The following is a 21,820-nucleotide window of genomic DNA, read 5'->3' as shown; positions in this document are numbered from 1 at the left end:
CGCTGACTTTTGAAATGGCCGCCAGCAGGGCGAAGACGGCCACGGCCCGCATTACGAAGTGGGATAAATTCCATCGGCTACGCGAAGAAACAGCACCCGACTCCATATCTGATCTTAACGAACGGATCAGGTCGCTGAGCCGCGACGTGACTTCCACGACATACAAGATGGCGGCGCCTCGAGAGCAGCCATCGACGGATTCCCGCCTACTGCACATGTGGGAAGCACACGAAAGCCTCACGCGGAGGTGGCAACGCCAACGTCACAACCACAAGCTGTGACCGCGCATAGCGAAGCTCGAACGGGAGATAGAGGCTCACACCTCTACATAGGAACGTCAGCAGTGGGGCAAGATCTGCAGCAGCCTACCTAACGAGAAATTTATCCGTCACACAAGACAATGAGTGGCTCATACCCCCTTAAGCAATGGCTCATACCTCCGTAAGCAAGCAAAAAATGCAATGGCTCATACCCACGTGAGGCAGAGGCTACAAGCGCTCAGCAAAGTGAAGCGAGCAGTGCATACATTCATTGAAATCATCCGCCATATAACACACAGAACAGCATACGTTTCAATAAAGAACACGCTCGAAACAAGCATCCGACCCATACCCACCTTGCATGCCCACATCAGCAAATGTATAGTGGTGGTTTTGCAACAGCTTCGCTAAATTAACCCTAATCATCTTAACACTAATGGTCGTGGGTTCGAGTGCCGTAATGATCTCTATCTTAATTAAACCTGTCGCATCATGTTCGCTATCGAAGATGATAAGCGAACAACCGATGAAGGTTGGTAGGGGTTTATACTGGTCGGATCAAGTTCCATAACATTGATAATGACATCGGGTGGCGTGGAGATGAGCAAGTGGCACAATGCTTACGCATACGTAGACAACTACCAGAGGAGCTTCTGCGTGGATTTTTTTCTTCTTCTGAGATCTACGCAAACACTTAGCTTAGCGCGCACCCGAAGATAGCGAATACATTTGTCTGCACGCATTTCTTGCATTTATATTTCGTGAAAGCCATCACTAAAATGGCTGTGACGACGGGGAGCTGAAGTACAGTGCGCTAGCTGGCCAACGCGTCGTATCCGGTAATTCGAAGGCGATGCGGCAATTAGCTGTATCAAGTGGTTAGGCGTTTTCCCGAGCTGGAGGGGTACGTGAAGTTCACCCATGCAAATGAGCTGTGTGTCCAGGGGGACACAAAGTGAGATTATAATTATCGTTGTCTGCCGGCCAGTTAACTGAAATTGGATAATTAGGTATTTAGTGACTGCAGTAAGCGGGCATGTTTGTACTGAAGAGTTAGGGCTTTGCGCCCATCCTCGCTGTCTTGCATGCGTAATCATGCGAACGGAAATTAAAATTTGCAGTCGGATATCTCGGAACGCTGACTTGCTAGAAGAACTCTGCCAAGTGGAGCTGTGTAGAGTGACGACTGCCTCTAACTTTTCAATACAAACATACTCGCTTACTGCAGTCACTAAGAAGTTAATTATTCAATTTTAGTCATTTGGCCGGCAGACAGCGATAATTATCATCTCGCTTTGTGTCCCCCTGGCCACATAACTGACTTACATATAGGTGACCTTCACGCCCCTCCTCCTGGCGCCTAACTTTAAAGCCGTAAAACTCAATTTTGATCACCCTGAGCACGTACGTACGTACGTACGTACCTATGTATGTATGTATGTATGTATGTAAGTATGTATGTATGTATGTATGTATGTATGTATGTATGTATGTATGTATGTATGTATGTATGTATGTATGTATGTATGTATGTATGTATGTATGTACTCGTATATATATGTACATTCTATATATATATAGTGCCTCTGGCGGTGGTCTGCTCTTCGCACCTCGAAGAAGCAGGCGGTCTGTCGCGTGAGCTCCTGAACGCTTTTGCAATGTGGTGAACGTAGCTTAAATCATGTATCCGGTACTTCAAAAGAAATTCGAGGTAATGCTAAATCATTCCTCTCGCGTCCTCTCGCATTTACCGCTAAATCGCCACTGAATTGCGTACGGCCGACACTATTTTTGTGCAAAGCCGGTTAAAACTACTTTCGCCAAAGCAAAAGCTACGTGGTAAACGATTGTAGACATTTCATACAAATTTCATCAAAGTGACAGGAACATATGCAGTACAAATGTCTTTAGACGGCTGCGTCGTTCATTGAGCATGCAAATTTTTTCCCCTCGAACGGGACGCGCTCTCTCGCCTCTTGACATTTGCCTAGCCTTTCTAGGTACCTTTCTTTCATATCTGAAGTTCCATGTACATTGTTTTGCTAATTTACTTGATGTCGTTTTTCTGCATTATCCAGTTGGTGTGTAGTATACTTTTGGTGTGTTCTGGGGGTTTACTACACATTGTGTTTTGATGCCAGTTATGAAACCTTGATATAGCGTACTACCATTTAGCGAAATTCTCGATGTAACGAACATGTTATTTCGTTGTCCCTATCTAATGTTACAGTGAACGCCTTCTAAATATATATATATATATATATATATATATATATATATATATATATATATATATATATATATATTACCGAAATATTGGAAGCAATTTTCTTCACTGTACCGTAGTGAAGCCCACGCGCATCGTACATGTACCGGGAGCCGTCGTGAAAAAAGAACATCGCCCGAGAGAGAATTCATCATTTGCATGCTTGCTTTCGCGTGCACGCGCTTAATGCTGGCTAACAGCAAAAAAAAATAAAAAATACGTTGTCTCAGTGTCGCTGTTATCGCGAAGTATCGCCGTGGTTGCCGGGGTCAAATTCAGCACCAGGAAAAACTTTTCTTTCCTGGGGAACTGTCTAAATACATTTTCCTGATTCATACCTGCAGTCTAGTGGATGCTAACCAATAATTTCTTCGAACAATAGCTATTGGACGAACCGTCATCTTAAAGCCCATAATGCCTTGCAGCTATCCGCTGTAAGATATGTTCGCCAAACATGCAACTTGCGGGATAGGCGACACGTACGCGTTCTCTTCCTTCACTTTCCAGCATTTCCTCGCTTACAAAAGCGACCACAAGACCTTCCTGCCCTGACTGCCGTCTCTGTACACTGCAGTTGCCTGCCAAGCCTGGCGTCAGAAGACCAGGTTCTCTACCAGGTAGCGCGGGGCCCGGAAATCCTCGTTTGCGTCTGTTTCCTCAGATCGCCAGAGGCCGGATTGTCGGGGCTTTTCCAGCATCAACACCGGTATGTATGCGCACCGTATTTGGTGCTTCTAGAAAAAAAAAAGCTTTTAGTTTCCCTCGAAAGGCGAAGCACCGATAGCGACAGTAAATTATTACGCAATTATACACAGTCAATGTAGAAGGTTTGCAGTTTTGTAGGTGGTATAAATTGCAGTGAACGTTCGCGTACTAATTAACCAACCGTCGTGTCACGCGCCCAATGAACAGATCTCACTCATTGAACAGATTTAACTCGATGACCACGAGCACTCGATGACCTCGAGCACTGGCTGCCGCAACGCTATTGAAGGGCGCCGACAGCAGGCTTGTCCCAAAACGAACGTTCCGTGCTGCCGTTTCAACTGCGCCGCGTCTCCAAAACTCATATCACGTGACCTACAACACTATATACGCGCGTGGGAAGCCGCCAGCCCTCTCGGCTCGCCCTTGCATGGTCGCCCTTCGCCCTGGCAACCACAACAGATGACCTCAATGTATAACGTGCGGGCCACCACACGCTGCCAAGGCCGGACTTAAGGACGCGCGCACTACTCGACCATTGCGTGACGCCACGTAACAGCATATATATAAAGAACGACCCAGGAATCTGGCACAAGTGCCAAAACATCACAATCTTGCGCTTCCACGGGACCACCACCTACGTCGCGACGTTATGACGTATGCATGTCCTGGCAAACGAAACCGAAACTGATTCGTAGGAAAGCTAGTATTATAGTTAAAATATTCAGGGCGCTCTGAAGCTTGCTGGTATTTGTAAAGTTTCGATGTCCATTGAAAGCAATGAATGAAACTACGAAAACTTCATTTCCTACTTTTGAATTTTTCCCGTTAATTATAATCTCCATTAAAGGTTAGAATGTGAAGTATCTCTCTATCTGCGCCGTCTCCTGTTTTGAGCATTCGAGCAGAATTAATGCATAGGGGGGAACTGCTATCACGTCTATTCGGTTCTGCCCGTCAGCCCCGAACGTTCTTCGTTAGTTCGCAAGTGCGCATGGCACTTTCTTCTCGCTTTTCCCGCAGGAGACATCCGTGCCCGCGTACGCCATCGAAAAGTCTTACCGGTCCGCTGCACTCACGGCTCTGGCGGGCGTCGCCACTATCGTCATCTTCTGCATGTTCGCCTACGCGCTCTTCTCCAAACCGGCGCGCCAGACGAGCGTACCGGACAGCCTGTTCTGCCGCACCGAGGACTGCGGAATGCAGGCGGACATACTCGAGCGCTGGCTAAACACGAGCGTCGACCCGTGCCACGATTTTGACGGCTACATATGCTCCAAGTGGGTCGGTGCTCAGGGCGGAAGGCAGACCACAGGGACGCTGGGCTACGGCTTGAAGAAATGGGCGGAAAACTTCGAGGTCAAACTGCGCAGAGCAATTCCGTACCTAAACACTGCCGGCCAAGTCGTCGACGTCTTCACGAAGTGCATGGCCGACGTTTCGAGAGCCGAGTCGCGCCAAGGCGTCGAGCAGCTGAAGGAATTCATGCGCGAGCTCAGAGTGCCTTGGCCCGAAGCGCCGTCGGCGGGAGTGGACCCTCTGGAAGTCGTTCTGGACCTTTCGCTCAACTGGCGCGTGGGTCCGTGGTTCGACGTCACCGTGTTGCAGGACGGCGACGGGACGGCCAACGCTGTCTTGAGGCCTGCCAGTCTCTACTGGGTGTGGTCTTCCATCGAACGAGAAGTCGGGGCTTCGGCGGCACACGCCACTATCTGGAACGGCCTCTACCAGGAGTTTGCACCGCACCAGCCGCAGCGACCGCAAGCCGAGGTAGACGAGATCGTGCGAACACACGGAGACATCAACGAAGAGTTGGGCCGCGTGGTCAAATCTAGGCTCGCGGCACCGTTCCAGGTTCATATTCGGCACATCGGAGTACACACCGTCAACGTCAGCGCGGATCGCTGGAGAAAGGCGCTGGAGGCGTCGAGTCGCCACCCGTTCCATCTATCGGACAACGTCACCTTCGCCGACAAGACCCTCTTGGAAGCGGTGAACAACATTTTCCTCCGCTACAACGACACCACCGTAATGTGGCATCTGTCCTGGACGTTCGTTCAGGTCTTCTCCTCGATCGCCGACCGGGACTTCTTGACGTACAAGTTCGGCAGCCAGGCGTTGGCCCGCAGACAGCGACGTTCGTTCTGCGTGACCGAAGTGGAAGCGGCGTACCGATGGATCGTCGTCTCGCTGCTCGTCGCCGCCGACTTCCCGCGGGAAAGTCGAGACACTATAGACGCCTCGCTGAACAAAATCACGCAGACCGTAGCCTCTCTGCTGGAGAACGCGACTTGGGCCGACCCTGGCTCCGGAAAGGCTCTAGGCGACAAAGTCCGAAACGTCTCGGTGACCCTCTGGCCGAGCGAAGGCCTCCTGACCGAGGAAGGGCTGTCGAAGCTCCACGCAGGCTGGTTCTCTAACGCGAACTCCTTCACCGAGAGCTGGATCAAAGCGGCCAGGAACTGGCGCAAACTCGCCAGTCGGAGCGACCACGCAGAAGTCACTGAGCACCCTCTAAACGTCTTCGTACCATTCGTCCGGTACGACCACTTCCTCAACGCCGTCCGCGTGGCACTCGTGACACTGTCGCGGCCCTGGTACTACGCGAAAGGCACCAAGGCGATGGATTACGGCGCGCTTGGCTTCTACTACGCACTCCATCTAGTCGGAAGTTTCGACAGCGTAGGAATTCAGGTATGTCTATATATGGCCTATCCAGCTCAGTCTTTTTTTTTTTTCATCTCGATGTCAACTATAGAATATCGGCTATATATACCATGTTTGCTCTCTAACCCATACAGTTGTCGTCCTGTCTTTCATTGCGCCTAACATTTTTCTTTCCGTCGCTAGCTGCGCGGTCCTTACCTTATTCTCAAGCTTACCTGTTAACCTCCAAGTTTCTCTTCCCCATATGTTATACCGGAGGAATGCAATGATTGTATACTTTTCAAGGATAGCGGTAAGCTGCCAGTCATGACTTGGTACAATGTCTTCTGTGTGCTCTTCAACTCATTTTTATTCTTCTGTAGATTTCCTTCTCGTGATCTGAGTCCCCTGTTAGCAATTGACCAGATCAACGTACTCTTGCAGAGATTCTAGGGGCTGACTGCCAATTACGAATTCTTTTTTTCCCACGCTATTGAACACTACGTTTTTCTTCTTCCCTGTCTTACACTTTCTAGGCTAAGGTCCTGAATAACTTGTAGAAAGTCGTCGCTAGCACTGCTCAATAAGACAATGCCATTTGCAAACCGTAGGTATAACATTTGCAGCGCAATAAAGAAACTCATAGACATTACAAGATGGCGAGTCGGGCTGCGCTGTTCAGGACAAATATGAAATACCCGCCATATTGTCGAAGTCGTTATTGTGTGTGCTCTGATTGGCTCGCAAAGGCGTTACGCCGTCTCCGATTGGCTCAAGATGCCAGCATGGCGAAATTAGAGAATGTCAAGGATGTTGGGAGCTCGCTTCAGCGGAGGCAATATATACACGTTTTGACAGTTTGAGAACGCTGATCGACTGGCCTTAGTCAAAAGCAAAAGCAGGTTTGCCGAGTGACAGTGGTGGCGCCCCAATCGGGCAGCCACCTCGATTCCAAGAATGAGCAGGGGGCAATGACCCCCACGGCGAGGCAAGGCGAGGTAAACTGGATTTCCGCGAAGCGGGGACAACGTATAGTGACCGACGGTTGCATATACAAGGACATTGGTTCCAAAGTAGGATTTCAGCGCAACAGCTGGCGCGCACGGAAAAGTTGTCTCATCTGCCTTTGTGTCATCCCCTCTTCGTGCACATCTGCTGTTGCCCATAAACTAAACTATGGGTGGTACACTCGGCATTCTCAAACTCCCGTTTTGTCAAATTCGCCATCTCGTCAGTTCTTATTGGCTCACAGGGCTGCTGCGGCCTCTCTGATTGGCTCAAAACGCCGCCATTGCAGAATTTTGGAATATGTGTCCAGGACAACATACTATGACATTGTCACGTGGCCGAAGGATTGAGGACTGGAGACTATATACAAAGTATATTTACAAAGGATAATGCAGCGCTGGCCAGTTCAGCCGATAGCTCGAGAGCCAGAGAGACGTCGGATGAACTGGCCGGTGGTAGGAGTAGGAGGCCGGTAGTGGTAGTAGGAGGCGTGAGAACCTTCCTCAGTCGGCGACGGAGGTTACAACTCATTATGGACACCTGGGCTCCAGTATATATATATACGCCGTCAAAGGGACACCGTCGACGTGAACATTAAGTTCTGGTTCGTCGGGAGCGTCTATGGAGGATTTCGACACGACGAAGATAATGCAGCAATATGACCATACGGGATTCTCGGAATGCAAGTTTCGCAGCTGAATATTGCCTCTCATATTCGCGTTCAAATGTCGCAGATGTGGGTGCGAACGCGACTCCACCTTGCGGGTCCCCGCAGATGTCGTTTCGTGAATCGCCCCTCTTAATTCCGTGTGCATTTCAGGTGGACCCCAACGGGAGAATCACAGATTCGTGGCTATCCGCCGGCACGAAGGATGCGTTGGCGAAGAAGGCGTCGTGCCTCGGGCCCCAGTCAGACGCCTACGGCGACTTCTTCCCAGAGATTGTCGCCATGGAAGCTGCGCATGCGGCGTACGAGGCGGCCACGACCGAACACGACCGCTCGCTGAAGGTTTTTCACGCGTTCAGCGAGGACCAGCTCTTCTTCGTGGCGGCCTGCGTCACCATTTGCGGACTTCACGACGCGTACCCCGCCCTGCGTGTCAGCTGCAACAAGGCGGTCTCCGAAATGGCGGCTTTCGCCACTGCCTTCCGATGCCCGGAGGGCGCCGCCATGAATCCGGCAAGGAAGTGCACCTTCTTCTCGTGAATCGGGGACCGCGCTACCACTTCCGGTTTTCTTTTAGTCTTTGTATGATAATGAATACGTACAGTTTAATGAGACCAGTTTGGTGGGATTTCTTTGTGTGTTTGCGTGAATGGGCTTTAATGTGTTGAATATTAGAATGCGTTTGATTGAACGTGTGAAAATAAACGCCATGCATGTGTTGTTTATTTCTAAAATATGCTTTACTCCCGTATTTCCGAGCGCAATTGACCCTTTATTTTCCAGAAAAGGTGCTAATAGTGATTTCCTTATTTATATTCGCGAAACCCTGTTGTCTCATTAAACTTTCAATTCGCACAATAGTTAAAGGAACTCAAAAAAGAGAACAAATCGTCGTAGGCTTACCAACAATTCGTTCGTTCGAAGTCTTATTCTCGCCCATTTCGTGCGGGGGTCTGGTTATTAGCAGCGAAAATGAAGCGAATTTTTCTATTCTTGCATTTCGCGCCCAAACCGGGCCACCGCTGACATCATGCCTGCGCCACGAATTCCACAATATTTTCGAGCACTCTGCTTCAGGCATGAACCTCAGAAGTTTCCCCAAGGCACAATATGGACTTCTTCCCTATATTTCGAGGCAACGTCATCGTTATTTCTTCCTTTTTTTCACCATTATCGCTGAGCAGAGACCACTATAAATCATATGACGTCACAAGGAGCGGGGTTGCGGGAATTTTGAGGTAGCGTAACGGCCACAAGTTTCTCCATTTTAAAGTCCTTTCTGTCTTTATAACTCGGCTCACGGAGCAGCACGGTTTTATTGTAATATATTTATCCGGGTCGAGCAAATATTGCCTTTCATCGTTCCTTTAATGCTGACTTCGAGTAGCGACTGCTGACTGCTATACGGTGATCTATATTTTCAGTGTCTCGGCGTACAATTATGTCTCTTTTTCTGTGCAACCTTTGTCAACATTTGCTAGCAATGCTATGGGGCCCCTCAACAGGCTCCGTTAGAAATTTCGTTTACACTCTGGATCCTCTGGAGATGCGTACGCGTGGTTCAGCATCTTCAGTTAAAACATGATAAGTTGTATGTGAATCCGTTCGCGAAAATCCAGTTGGTACGAGAAAGTTCAGCTGTTTCGACGTTGTGCGGCGGCTTGATGCGCGAGTCTTCCTTCGATGTTTGTGTGAACACCTAATTTTCGGTATCCAACAAATTCTTCTTGCTTTCGATCAGATTTAAGAAAAAAAATAACCGCGTTTGGATATTCAACGAACGTTTAAAAACACTGCGGCCACCGAAAGCCATTGGGAGGTCCTCAACAAAAGCGGTCTTTAAGGTGGTCTAGAATTTAAACCGGACCAAATGACACAACACTTTCAATTTCTTTCTCTTTTTTAGCAACGCAAAACTGGGTCGGTAAATGTTGGTGGCGACGAAGCTTTACAAGGCAGCTAACTCCGGAACCTTGTAGTGAATGTTCAAGCACCAGGGAGTTGGTAAAACGCGTTTGCGAGGGAACCTTCAGTTGAATCATCAATTTCCAGTTGCGCGGTGTGCGCGCTTATGTGTCCTGTAGTTCCTGCGCCTATCCATGGAAAGGGTTATAGGTAACATTGAAAAAAATGTCCGTGGCCGTACCTCATAAAGGAGGAACGTATGCTTGTGGTATGGTATGGTATGGTATTCCTCATGCAATGCGCACACCCACTGTGGGGGATTGGCCAAGGTTTGGGTGAAATTAGGCAATGTTTATTAAATACTAAAATTGGTAAAGCTAACTGTAGGAAATGAACAAAAATAAAATGTTTAAGAATTCAAGACAATCTCTTTGTAGCAATTATAAATTTCTCCACGGTTGAGCAAATATCCCTGTGGCACTTTCCAAGAGAGGAGGCTCCTAGAGAAAGGATACTTATAATTGAAAAGCTTAAACCAAGCTGTGCAAATCTTGATTCTAGAATATTTTTTCTTAAAGAAGTACTTGTATACTTGTGTTCGTCTCACTTCGGCGTCGTCCTGCTTGCTCTCAAGGAGAATAGAACGTGAAACCTCCAGGAGGGGGCGCCTTGCGCGTTTCCTCCGAGGGTCGCGCGCTCAGAGCCAGGGGACGTCCTCTTACTGTCTTACAAATGTCGAAAGGCGCATGCTCACGGCGTATTCAAGAGAAAGCCGAATCACGTACGCCGCACACAAGCATCCGCGGGTGCGCTTCGGACGCCCACGTACCCGCGACCCTGCATACGGAACGAGCCCCAGCGCCCATGGGTCAAGGCCTGCTTTCAACACTCTGGGATCATCCCCGTGTGTCTCTTTCGCAGCCGGGTTTGATGTGTAACTAGCAACTCTGACAGCGCGACACACGTTGCTCTGATCCTTTCAACCAATTTCGAACACTAATCGAGCACCGTTTGCTTCGTAACAAAGTCGACGAATAACCGGGGCGCGAACAACTTCGAATGAAATCGGGATGCCTGTCGCTCCGTGCTCGTTACATGGCCCGATACAATCAACGGCCGCCTGCAGGGGGGTAGCGCTTGAGCCTTACAAGTAGCGGGGCGAGAGCGCGGCGCGGCGCGTGCTTTAAGCTTCCTTTCACCGAGACGTCCGCCGCGGACTACCCCGTGCAATGTTCTCCGAGACAAAAAGCGCAGACGTCGCGATGGGGCGCGGGAAGGTCGCGAAGGCAGCGCCGATAAAGAAAGAGAAAAAGCCGCGCGTCAGCCGGCGTTACGCCACACGCCGGCCTGTGTTCCGACAGCGACGTTACAGCGTTCCCAGCGGTCGACTTCAGTGTGACGACTCCCAGCGCACACGGCAGGCGATGAGGCGCCGCACCTGCTGTGCTGCGTGGGCACGACAGGACTTACGAACGAAGATCCACCTGGTGGTCGACACTCTAACTACAGTCAAGATGGTTGGGAGAACCCCCGGGGCAGGATGGAAGGAAACTTCATTTTACTGGGCTTCAATAGCGAGTGACAGATTGCAAAATGTCCTTCGGCGGATCCTCGCAAACCCAATCAATGTTAGGTACACAGCAAGTGCAAGCCTCCTAGCTAATCACTTTATGAAGGTTGCCACTCAGGAAGCTGCGAACTAGTGTGGTTTCTATCTATGCATGGCGCAGATGGCTTTCTTTCGGTCCTTAGCGCACGAACAAGGTGTGGTGTTAGTCGTAAAAACGTTTCATTTCCTATACACGTGTACGACTTCCCCTCTTGGTAATTACCACCTCAGTAGGAAGGGAAGGGACGGGGTTCTGTGGGGTGCAGTTAAAGACAAATGCACAGCTGTGTTTCTTGGAGATCATTCATGGAGTCCAAGATGCGTTTTCTGTGCTCCGGTCTCCCGGTTAGCCTGATCCACTAGCAGAATGGAAATTTCTAAACAACGTCATAGCAAGCGGGATAGTATGTACAATGCTAACTGCAGTCTAATCATACTACAATGTCAGCGTGCACTTCATTCATCTCTTATTTGACAGAAAGCTCTAATATCTGTACAGCAGCAGTAGCAGAGAGAGGAATGGTTGCAGAACGCGAAAAGATTAATCGGCCCATTTTAACTAAGAAAAAAAACGCATTTATTGCTAGGCAAGCGTTGTACCCCTCCTAATGGCACTTGTCTGTCAGCTCTTATTTGAAATTTCATCTCCCTGTGATATGTTGTTACGCCTGAAAAACAATATTTATAATAAGTCGTTTACGTATTTATGTCAAAACACACGACAGAAGCCTGGCTAAAACATATTTAGTCTACAGAATATCTATAGATTTTTTAGCGAAGTATGCAAACTATTGATAGATAGCCTGTGGAATTGAAAACCTTATAAATGTTGTATTCTTATTGTATTCAGAGAACTCCTGTCAATAACCCTCGCAGAGGTCTGTATGCACCGCAATCGATCGAATGAAATAGAATCATTACCGAGTTTCGTCTACAGACATTGTATAGTCTAGAACGAGGAAAATTTTGGAGCACGCTTAAGCTTCGCCTTTAAGATGTGGAACGCCGTTAGCATTCAAAGATCCCTGACTGCTTCTCACGCTTCCCGGCAACTGCCACTTATTACCGGGAAACGCTGACGGCGAACGCTATGCACGAAGACGAGTTTTTTGGTAACGCGGCCTCTCGCGTGGGCCGAACCGGAGGTAGTGAACAGCCGCACCAAAAAACTACATCATTTTCAGGTTTCCGTTATGGTGTCGCATTTTAAATATTTAAGTCTGAAAATATTTAACATTAAAGGCGCTGTCGGTGTCTTGTTCCATGTCGAGGAATAACTTTGTCAAGAATGTAAGCGTATGAACGTATGAGCAACTTAAGTGATATGATGGTGTGGCAATATAACTCGCATATATATAGCATGTCATACAGAAACGCGTGACACAGACATATACCTGAATATATACGCAAATTTTCGTTCACGGACAACTCCGCCGACGCTGGCGCCGACGCCGTCACCGGATTTTCCGCTACACTGGGCCCTTAACACCATCGCGTTAAAATCTAGAGACAGCCTAAATTCACCTTTAGATAGGAAGCGCTTTTATGAGAGCACCACGCGCGGCACGAGCACGCCATCTCAAATTCCAGATGGCGCCTCGAACGCCAAGTCGCAAAGGGCGACCCGCGAGAAGGGCCAGCCGGGACGGACAACACCGAACGCGCTCCCCCACCTTCCGCCACGCACAAGCGCCTCATCGGACAAGCGTGGAATCGTCGCGTTCGCTTTCACCGCGGGGACGTACGCCCCTTCCACACCGACGGGACGCGAGGCGCGCAATTAGCGGTGCCGGTGGCATCCCGGCCGACCGCAGAGACAATGCGCACTGCGCGGCGGTGGCCGCTCTCCCTTGGCCCCGTTCCGGCCCGGTGCCCCTTTTGTAGCGCGGGCCGCCTTAAAACACCGGTGCCGGACCACGCGTCCACGCAGAACACGTAGAGAGCGACATCCGCGCGAACGGGCGCCCAGGCACAAGCTGTTCGCCATGGACACTCGGCAGAGACTCGGGACTCCGCCACGGATAGGCACGGTGAGGACCGGGCCGGCCACGGAACGGATTGCTGCTCTCCCCACCCTGCCCTTGTCCCTGGAAGTGATATGTGCAAACGCTCGTTGAGAACGTGGATGTGTCGCGAACGAGACTGCTGGTTCGGTTTCCAGCCAAGGTGGAGGTTGTGTTGCTCACAGAGGAAGAATGGGAAGAGCGCTAGGGGCTGGACGCAAACTGTGGACATACATGGCGCTGACTTGAAGCCATTTATACGGCTTCAAGTGGCGAATGAAGTGTACGAGCGCGACAGAATTAAGATTATCTCAGAAAAGGTGGTGGGGAGGGAGGGGATACCGCATTTCTCGTTATTTCGCATTAGTGGACACATAATGACAATGCCCTGAGCATCGCCTTCTGCTCCGTCTCGCCCCTTGCGCTGTTTCCGCCCTTCTTGGCCCATGCACCAATCGGCGCCAACTTACCGTGCTGGCTGCAGATGGCGCGTCTAGTGCGACGCACATAAAATAATCTGGGCTGAGTGGACGTGGAATATAGACAAGCATGTACGTATGTTGCAGACACCACAGTAATCACTGACGTTTCATTGGCTCATCTTGGTCAGCGCGATGTCGGTGGCTAGTTTCGAATCTTCGCGCAGAAGAAACAATTCGATTAGGTGCTTTAATTATCGGCCGGCCTATTGAACTTGCCATCTGATGCAGAAGTAAACGAAACGGGGTTCTTAGATTTAGTTGCAGCGGTGCGCGACCAAATCTGGAAGAGGTGTACGGCTCATGCGTAAGTTTGTAAAGGACCACGTTCTCATGAAATCACAGCACGTCGATTAACTCACTAAGCTTCTGAGTGCTCCCAATGAAGGAGTCATTTCGATTACTTTTCCAGCGCACGTGACACATCCTCGCTAGGCGCAAGACGCTACTGCTTGCGAAAATTTGTAGAACTCCCTACACCGTTGTAACTGTGCACACACATGGCCCTCCTTGATTTGACCCGGATTGTCCAGGACTCTCCGAGACGCTGCATACGCAACCGTCACTGGCTGAAAGCACCGCCTGTGGCCTGCGTCGCCTGTGACAGTTCGCGACTGTCAGGGACGGATAATCGAAGAGGCCCACTGTTTACTTTGCTACTGTCTTTGTAAGACATTTTTTTTTTTGCAGTTCGTCAAGCTACTCACGTAGCTTTTAGCCCAGAATGACCATCCTGCGTGTGTACTTGTTCCCTAAGTGCAAATGCTTTTGCTCCCCGAATTTTTAACAACCAGCAACGGGACCTATTGTCCGCACAGGCGCAGCTGTTGCCGACAGCATCCGCCGTCCTTTGCCTGGGCCTGCTTTGGACTGCCGCTACGGTTCTGGCCTCCGAGTTCCCGCACCACCACGGCTCGGGCGGCGCAGGTGGCGTGGTGGTCCTGTACCACAAGGACCCTCCGTTCTCCGGGGACAGGCGCTTCCCCAAAGGGAAGACGTCGCTCGTACCAGCGGCGTCCATCATCCCGTCAGGGTTCGTGCACGGAAGACCTTCGTGCGCGAGGGACCTGGACCTGTGCGTGTTCAATCACGACTACCCCATGTAAGTGCGCGGGGAAGTACAGCATTGGAACGTGTACGGGCAGTCGTTACAACCGAAAAAACGTAACGTCCGGGATTTTCGTTTGGGTGTTAGTGCGCCCCAAGACGTGAAACTGAATTACAATAGGGTGAATAAGTGACGCATGGAGATTAGTATACGCCGTTGTGTAAATTCTCCAAGTCTATAAGAAATGCCTGCGAAATGAGTGCAGTATTGTGAAGTGATTTGAAAACGCGTTTTCTTGTTAAAAAGTGGCAGTAACTTCAGATAACTTATCTGCACTCCTTGCCTGTGCGAGGATGATGGTAATGCTGCGTCAAATTATGATTGCCAACCGATCAACATTTGAAGCAGTAAGCAGCAGGGCTCAGGTTTCAATCATTCAGCGAGCTTTTCTGTCTTTCTGATATATCATATAGTGAATGCATCACGATATATTACAGGGCATTAGATAACGAACCTAAGCACCCAGTGCTAAGTCACAAATGATAAGTGAACAGTAGCAGACCACATCGACAGGAAAAACAGGTTCTTGAAGAGACATCGGAAAGTAGGTTGCGTTTTGAAATGGGTCCAGCAGGCAAATGAAATGAAAAGCTTGTCGGGCCCAAGGGCCCGACAAGCTTTAATTTACTCCCTCGCAATATGGGCTTGCAAAGCGCAAGGTATTAGACCTGCCTCGGCAGAAAGTTCAGGCACTCTTATCCAGGACCTACAGCTGCGAAGATGCCTTCTTTTACATATCCTCTAAAGACTATAAAACAACGCTTAAAAGCAAAATAGCCTTGACAGCATTCTGTTAATTTTGCACGCTTGTGTTGCGTATGCGTTCATCCCAAGGTTTATTTTGGTGCGCTCTCGTAGCGAGAAAGTTCAAGCGATCGTGGACCGGTACTACAACCAGATGTACGACCTGTACCACACGCTTTACAAGACGCCCCCGCACGAGGTCCAGTGGGTGGAGAACTACACGCTGGCGTTCACCGCAGAGAAACAGCACGGCAGCTTCGTGTGCCGCTCCGAGGCCGTGTACCTGCGCATCGGGTGGGCCAAGAACTGGAAGGGCCTCTGGATGACCGTCGTCAACACCGAGCGCTTCCCGCAGGTCACCAGGGTCGAGAAGTGCAAGTACGTGGAATCGAGAGTCTGACGAAATCTCGTCTGGTCGGGTAGAGCCACAGCGAAAAAAAGAAGAGCAGCGGGAAAGGCAGAACAGGCGCTGACACAAAGATAAAATTCTTTGGTGTTCCAGACCCGCACGGGAGCCTTGAAGAAGGCTCCTGTGTAGGGGCCGGAACGTCAGTTAAATCGTTTTTGTACTCTTTGTGTCGGCGCCTATGCCTTTTCTTTCTTTCTTTCTTTCCTTTTTTTTTTCGCTGGTAAAAGTACGTACGTAGGCGCATGGCCTCCGAGATTACGCGCCCGTGATCTCGGAGGGAATGGTACACGCGCGAATGCAAAAAACAGTGCGGCGCATCACGTTGGCGCAGTACTGACACGACATTTCCGACTTTTTATTTTTTTGCGTTCAATGACGATCCCATAGACCTCGATACCCTAGAAGAAGTACTAGCAAGCCTCGGAGCGCCCTAAAATAATATGCTTTTTTTTTTTTTTTTGCAAACAGTCTCGGTTTCGTTTTCCAAAAGATGTGTCGTGACAGTCATGAAGTGATGCCTATACATGTCTACACTGCCAGAAACACTAAAAGACAGAAAACAAGCAAAAATCACGCAGGACGTGCAGAAGCAGAGCCGCATTAATTAAAATGCACCACAGGGTCGCCGCACGTCGAATCAGCACTCCTGTGCCCACCATGATAGCTTTGCGGCTATGGCATTGCTTGAGGTCGCTGATTTGATCGAGCCAGCCGTATTTCGACGGGGGCGAAATAAAAATATTTCGACGGGGGCGAAATAAAAAGACGCCCGCGCACTTTGATTTAGGGACACGTTAAAGGACACCACGGTGCTAAAATTGATCCGGAGTGAGCCACTATGGCCTGCCTCATAATCCCATTGTAGTTTTGGCGCGTACAGCTCCATAATCCAATTCAAGTTTAATGCTTCTGCCACGATGCGATGTGCCATGTGAGGCAATGACAATGCTCAACCCTCTCATAGGTTATGAAATACGGCGCACAACACCTATCCCTTCGCGTTTTGTGTACTACGCACACAAACAGCAGTGGTGCATGCAAGGTAACGTTTAACAACTCACCACTCTCGTGTTGGACAAAATGTTGAAGAAAATAAACATTTGCCATCAACATATCCGCTAATTATCGTCAATCAAAGCAAACAGCACAGAAAGCTTCGCTTACATTGATTCCTAGTGTGTGGCATCTGCATAATCTTTTCTTTTCCTTGCTATTTTGGTATCGAAAGCATCCAGTTTTGCGAGGTTTTCAGAATGCATCCACACGTAATTCAAAGGCAAAATTTCACATGAAGGCTGGTCTATGTATAGCATAAACTATCTTAAACTAGGCCTTTTAAGTGGTCCAAAATTTTGTTGCAGTTGGCCTTTAAATGTGGGGGCGCAATGTCGGCTTCGTTCCGTGATGCAATAGCAGCTTCATCACTTTTGGTGTTTTGCTGGCTCGCAGGTACCGGAACAAGCCATGTGACTACATGGTGCCGTGCTACAAGTCTTCGTGCAAGCAGCGCGAGATGCTTTACCCGCTCATCGCAGTTAATCCTTACGATCCGGGACAGAAACCCCTCATCGACCTGTTTCCAATTCCCAGCGGATGTGTCTGCTACGTAGATGATTACCGGTTCCACTAAGCGCCGATAGGTAGCAGCATGGGCCTGTTATTTTGTGGCACATAGCTCACAAAGTGTGCACCAATTTCTAACTCACTCACTGAGCTAGACGGTGTGCGAGAACTGCCACTGATGTTTTAATGGACCAGCTGAAAAGTATCTCTGGTGTGAATGGGAAGCTTGCTGGTGAAATGTTTATATAACATGCCTTCAGGGTTGTAAGGAGTGCAATTTAGGAAGTCTTAATACGCTTTCCCTATGTCAATGGAGCGGAAGTAAGGGTGTACATCGAGACATCCTGCATTATTGTTAGTGCAGTACATTAATGAGCGACTAAATAAGCCAAAGAACAAAGTAGTCAAAACTTCTGACATAAACATGGTACGACATGCTTTGGCCAAGCTATTGGCAGAGAAAACAAATGGCGCAGCATTATGACTTTTCGCATCATGAAGTAATGGTTAATTGTGATTCTTCACTGTAGCTAATTACATAATGGTGATGACAGCGCTTATTATTTTGTGTAATGTTCTAACTTCATTGTCTACATCAATATATCATGAAGTAAGGGTTAATTGTGGTTCTCCACTGCATCTAATTACATGATGGTGACAATAGTGCTTACTGTTTTGTGTAATGTTTAAACTTCATTGTCTGCATCAATAGTATGGTAGTCTGAGTAACTGTAGTGAGCTGCTGCCTTCTGCTCTGTTTCACATGTATTAGCTGTATGATACAAAACTGCTGCAAGGGACACTAAAGGCAAATAATAAGTCGGCGTGGACTGTCTAAATACCATTCCAGAAACCTTGCAACACTAGTTTCATGCCACGAAAAGACTTAGTTCATGAGAAAATTGCATCTAAAGGGTCAGAATACCTTTTTCGGAATTCAAATCTCCCGCCACCCAACTGGGGGCGTGGTGACGTTGCATACACCATCACCACCCTTTGCTGCCATCGGTGACTAAAACGGCGCCCGACAGAGGGCAGCACCGAGCCAAGACAGAGCGGTGGATTCGCCGCTGCAGCTGCTTTTTTGTAAGGTGGCATTGACCATTCGGGCATCCCGCAACATAACCTGGAAGTTAAAATCACTGCTACTTGCAGTTTGTGCGAGTTTTGCGAGCCAGCAAAGCCAGCACAGCACTACGCGATAACAAAACTGCTGAAACGCGAAAGCATGGGCTGCGCAGAGTCGAGCAAAAACGAAACCTTTCGACCGCCTGCGTAGTTGTCAAGGGTAATTTCAATTAGTTCTTTTTTCTAAAAATGAAATAGAACTGGATAAGTAGCATTTCATTTCGTCTTTTAATAGAATGCAATGATATTTTTTGCAACGAGTGGTTGAGTACTAGTGACAGAATTTAGGTGAGGAGTGCTTTCGTCATTGGACTTGAATGTCCTCCCGGGAGAGTCTCTAATCATGTCCTACATTTACCTGAGTTTCTTGATTATTAAGGCCCTGTTTGCGATAATATTGACGCCTTAGAGATTCTCGAGCACTAATCACTAATCTATCACTTTAGCTTGAATTAATATTTCCCTTTAGTGTCCCTTTAATGGTTTCAAATAGGTTGGTGCCAAGGATACTACTTCTGTTTTCAGATTAAATATAACAAACCTTTTCTGCGAAACAGAAGGTTGTAAGACTTTTTTTGTGATGCTCCTTAAAATGTTGAAAACACAACACAGATGTCATGATACTAATAAAAAAAGATATATCCTTCAATACATACAGTGCTGTTTTCAAGTACAAGCAGGTAAATTATGCAGTTTCGAAATGATCAACAGGGAAAAGTGAACAATAGCAGTAATAAAAAAGACTGCCTTTGGCAGATTTCATACTAATACAATATTGCAGGTGAATGTTAACATCACAGAAAGAAGGAACTAAACGTGACTACGTTATATGTTGTTATGATATCTTTTACATCACATTAATACAAAAGCACAATGGTCAAACTAAGAGAACAAATACACTGTGGCACAACTCTCACAATAACTGTCAATGGTAATGTGAATAGCAATCGAGCAATGCAGCCAACGGCCATATTCCAAAAGTCACATTCAGTTCAGATTGCAGTGTTACCGTATTTTCATGATTCTACCATGCACCCGATTGTAACGCACAGTAAAATAGCCATCCAAATATCCCCCAAAATAACTTGGAGCTAATTCTACCACGCACATCAAGTAATGCAACCCGAGTCGACGCATACCATGTTGAAACGATTTTACAGAACAAAGGCACACAGACATGCACGCAGATGAATTTCAGCAACTAATCACTATTGTAGTCCAACAACATCTTTTTTTCGCTGTCTACCGACCACAGAAAGTCATCGTTAATTCCATCTAATGCATTAAAAATGTTACTCTTCTTGAAGGCTCCGGCAACTATTGTATGCTGAGGGCATTCCACGTACCATCGGCACACCATGTGATGTCTCAAGAGCCTCGCTTTCTTCAGACGATGTGCTGGTGCAAACTGGAGAATGGGGACCGCAAACCAAGGCAAATAAAAACAATTTTCAATTGATAGCAGTGTGACTAGCTACCTTGCATTGAGCTTTTCTTTAGTAAGGATCAGTTTGGCTTTTCATTTTGAGAAGAGTTAGTTACGATTGTAACATACATGCAAATCTGAACATACTTTTATTAGGAAAAGCTGTGCACTAAAATCGTGCCAATATGGTAATTCTGACACTTTCGTTAATTCAACTATATGCCACATACTTCAATATTGTCACACTTTGCTATGGCACTCACTTGCTAAGGTTGCCCATGAGCATGGAGTTATGACGACAACTGTATGATGCTGACACAGTGTCAATGGAATGAGGAAGAAGGAGTATCGCTGGAACAACAAAGGTATAAGACTATGGCATGATGACGATGACATGTGGATTTGTAAATTATGATGATGGTATAACGACAACGTGACGATGACGAAATGAGGACAATGAGATGACAAGGCTGTGTGATGACAAAGGTATGAAGAAGCGAGAATGACGCCGACTGCATGACCAAGACGGCATGATGGCAATGGTATGACAATGAATGCATGACGGTTTCTGTGTGACGATGATGCAATGACAATGATGGCATAATCACTATTGAATGATGACAGCATGAGTGTGATAGAATGACAAACAAGAATGATGTCAATGGATCGAGGAAGGTGGCATGATGAAGATAGCATGACGACAATGAGATGACGACGCTGAAGTGATGACAATGGTGAAGCGACAGTGTAACAATGATGGCATGATGACAACAATATGATGACAAATGTCTGACGACTGAGAACGACAGTGACAACGATGGCAAGACAACGGCATGAGGACAATGGGACGACGAGGAGTATATGATAACAATTATGTAATGACGACTATCATGAAACCTGTATGACGACGATGGCTTGATGACGACAGCATGACTAGAGTCGGGTGATGGAGTGAAGATGATGTTATGACCACAACAGAATCACGATGAAGGTCTGACAATGCAGTTGTGATAGCGACTGGCAACGAGGGCATGACAAGAATGCCATGTGTATGCGTATTTTTTTCGCTGTATTTGGAATTTGCAAGGGCGCCATAATCACGTGTGAATGACAACAGTGTGATTACAATACGATGAGAAACAAAGATTGATGTTGATGGAACAACAAAGGTGGCATTACAATGATGACATGACAACAATGGGATGACGATACTGAAGTAATGACAATACAATAGCGTGACAATGATGACATGACGACAGTGTGACAATGATGGCATGATGATGACAGCATAACGAGAGTCAGATTACAAAGCTGGAATGATGACGATGCACTTACCACGATGGCACCACAACCCTGAACACATACTCAGTCACGCAAGCTATTTGGGCCACTGGGTTGGAATAGAAGGCGTGATGACAACAGCGTGGCAAGAGTCAGATCACGAAGTTGGAGTGACGATGATTGAACAACCACGACAGCATCCCGACCTAGTGGCCCAAGCAGATAGGCAACTTGGTACACTGGGTTGGCACAAGAGGATGGATGAATGGATGGATGACGGCACGGACGGACAGACAGACAAGTAGATAAGCCCAATATGGCTGAAGTAGGCAAAGAATGCTACTCACATTAAAATTAGCATAATTCAGAGTAATAAATCAAGACACAGTCCGGGAATGAGGCATCCATTTTTAGGTTACTGCAACATGTAATAGAAACACCTATTTGCACAAATACAACTCCAGTTGCTAATATTATTTTCATCTGTAACTCAATGAACCCCTGTGGTGTAGAATTGTAGTGAAAGAAGGTTGGTGGCATGAAGGTAGGAAAAACAAAATGAAACAAACATTAGTTTAAAGGTACAAGAACACTTTAAATGTGAACACAAATA

General features: G+C 47.8%; 2 protein-coding genes across 2 annotated transcripts; both read left to right on the top strand.

The window, feature by feature from the left end:
• The first annotated feature begins 14 nt into the window (after positions 1-14).
• LOC126528523 (endothelin-converting enzyme 1-like) lies at positions 15-8,266 on the top strand. Its single transcript, XM_055069096.1, has 4 exons — positions 15-217; positions 3,101-3,143; positions 4,255-5,925; positions 7,706-8,266. The coding sequence occupies exons 1-4, from the start codon at positions 15-17 to the stop codon at positions 8,090-8,092; spliced, it is 2,304 nt and encodes a 767-aa protein (XP_054925071.1). The 3' UTR covers positions 8,093-8,266.
• A 4,528-nt stretch (positions 8,267-12,794) lies between these two features.
• On the top strand, positions 12,795-19,149 carry LOC126528522 (neurotrophin 1-like). Its single transcript, XM_055069067.2, has 4 exons — positions 12,795-13,096; positions 14,367-14,650; positions 15,515-15,778; positions 17,259-19,149. Exons 1-4 carry the CDS (start codon positions 13,052-13,054, stop codon positions 17,437-17,439), a joined length of 774 nt encoding a protein of 257 aa, XP_054925042.1. The 5' UTR covers positions 12,795-13,051; the 3' UTR covers positions 17,440-19,149.
• Positions 19,150-21,820: the final 2,671 nt, after the last annotated feature.

The sequence above is a fragment of the Dermacentor andersoni genome, chromosome 9 (assembly GCF_023375885.2).
Source record: "Dermacentor andersoni chromosome 9, qqDerAnde1_hic_scaffold, whole genome shotgun sequence".
Lineage (NCBI taxonomy): Eukaryota > Metazoa > Arthropoda > Arachnida > Ixodida > Ixodidae > Dermacentor > Dermacentor andersoni.
Note: the sequence above shows the minus strand (reverse complement) of the source record. Positions and strands in the feature narration are given on the sequence as shown.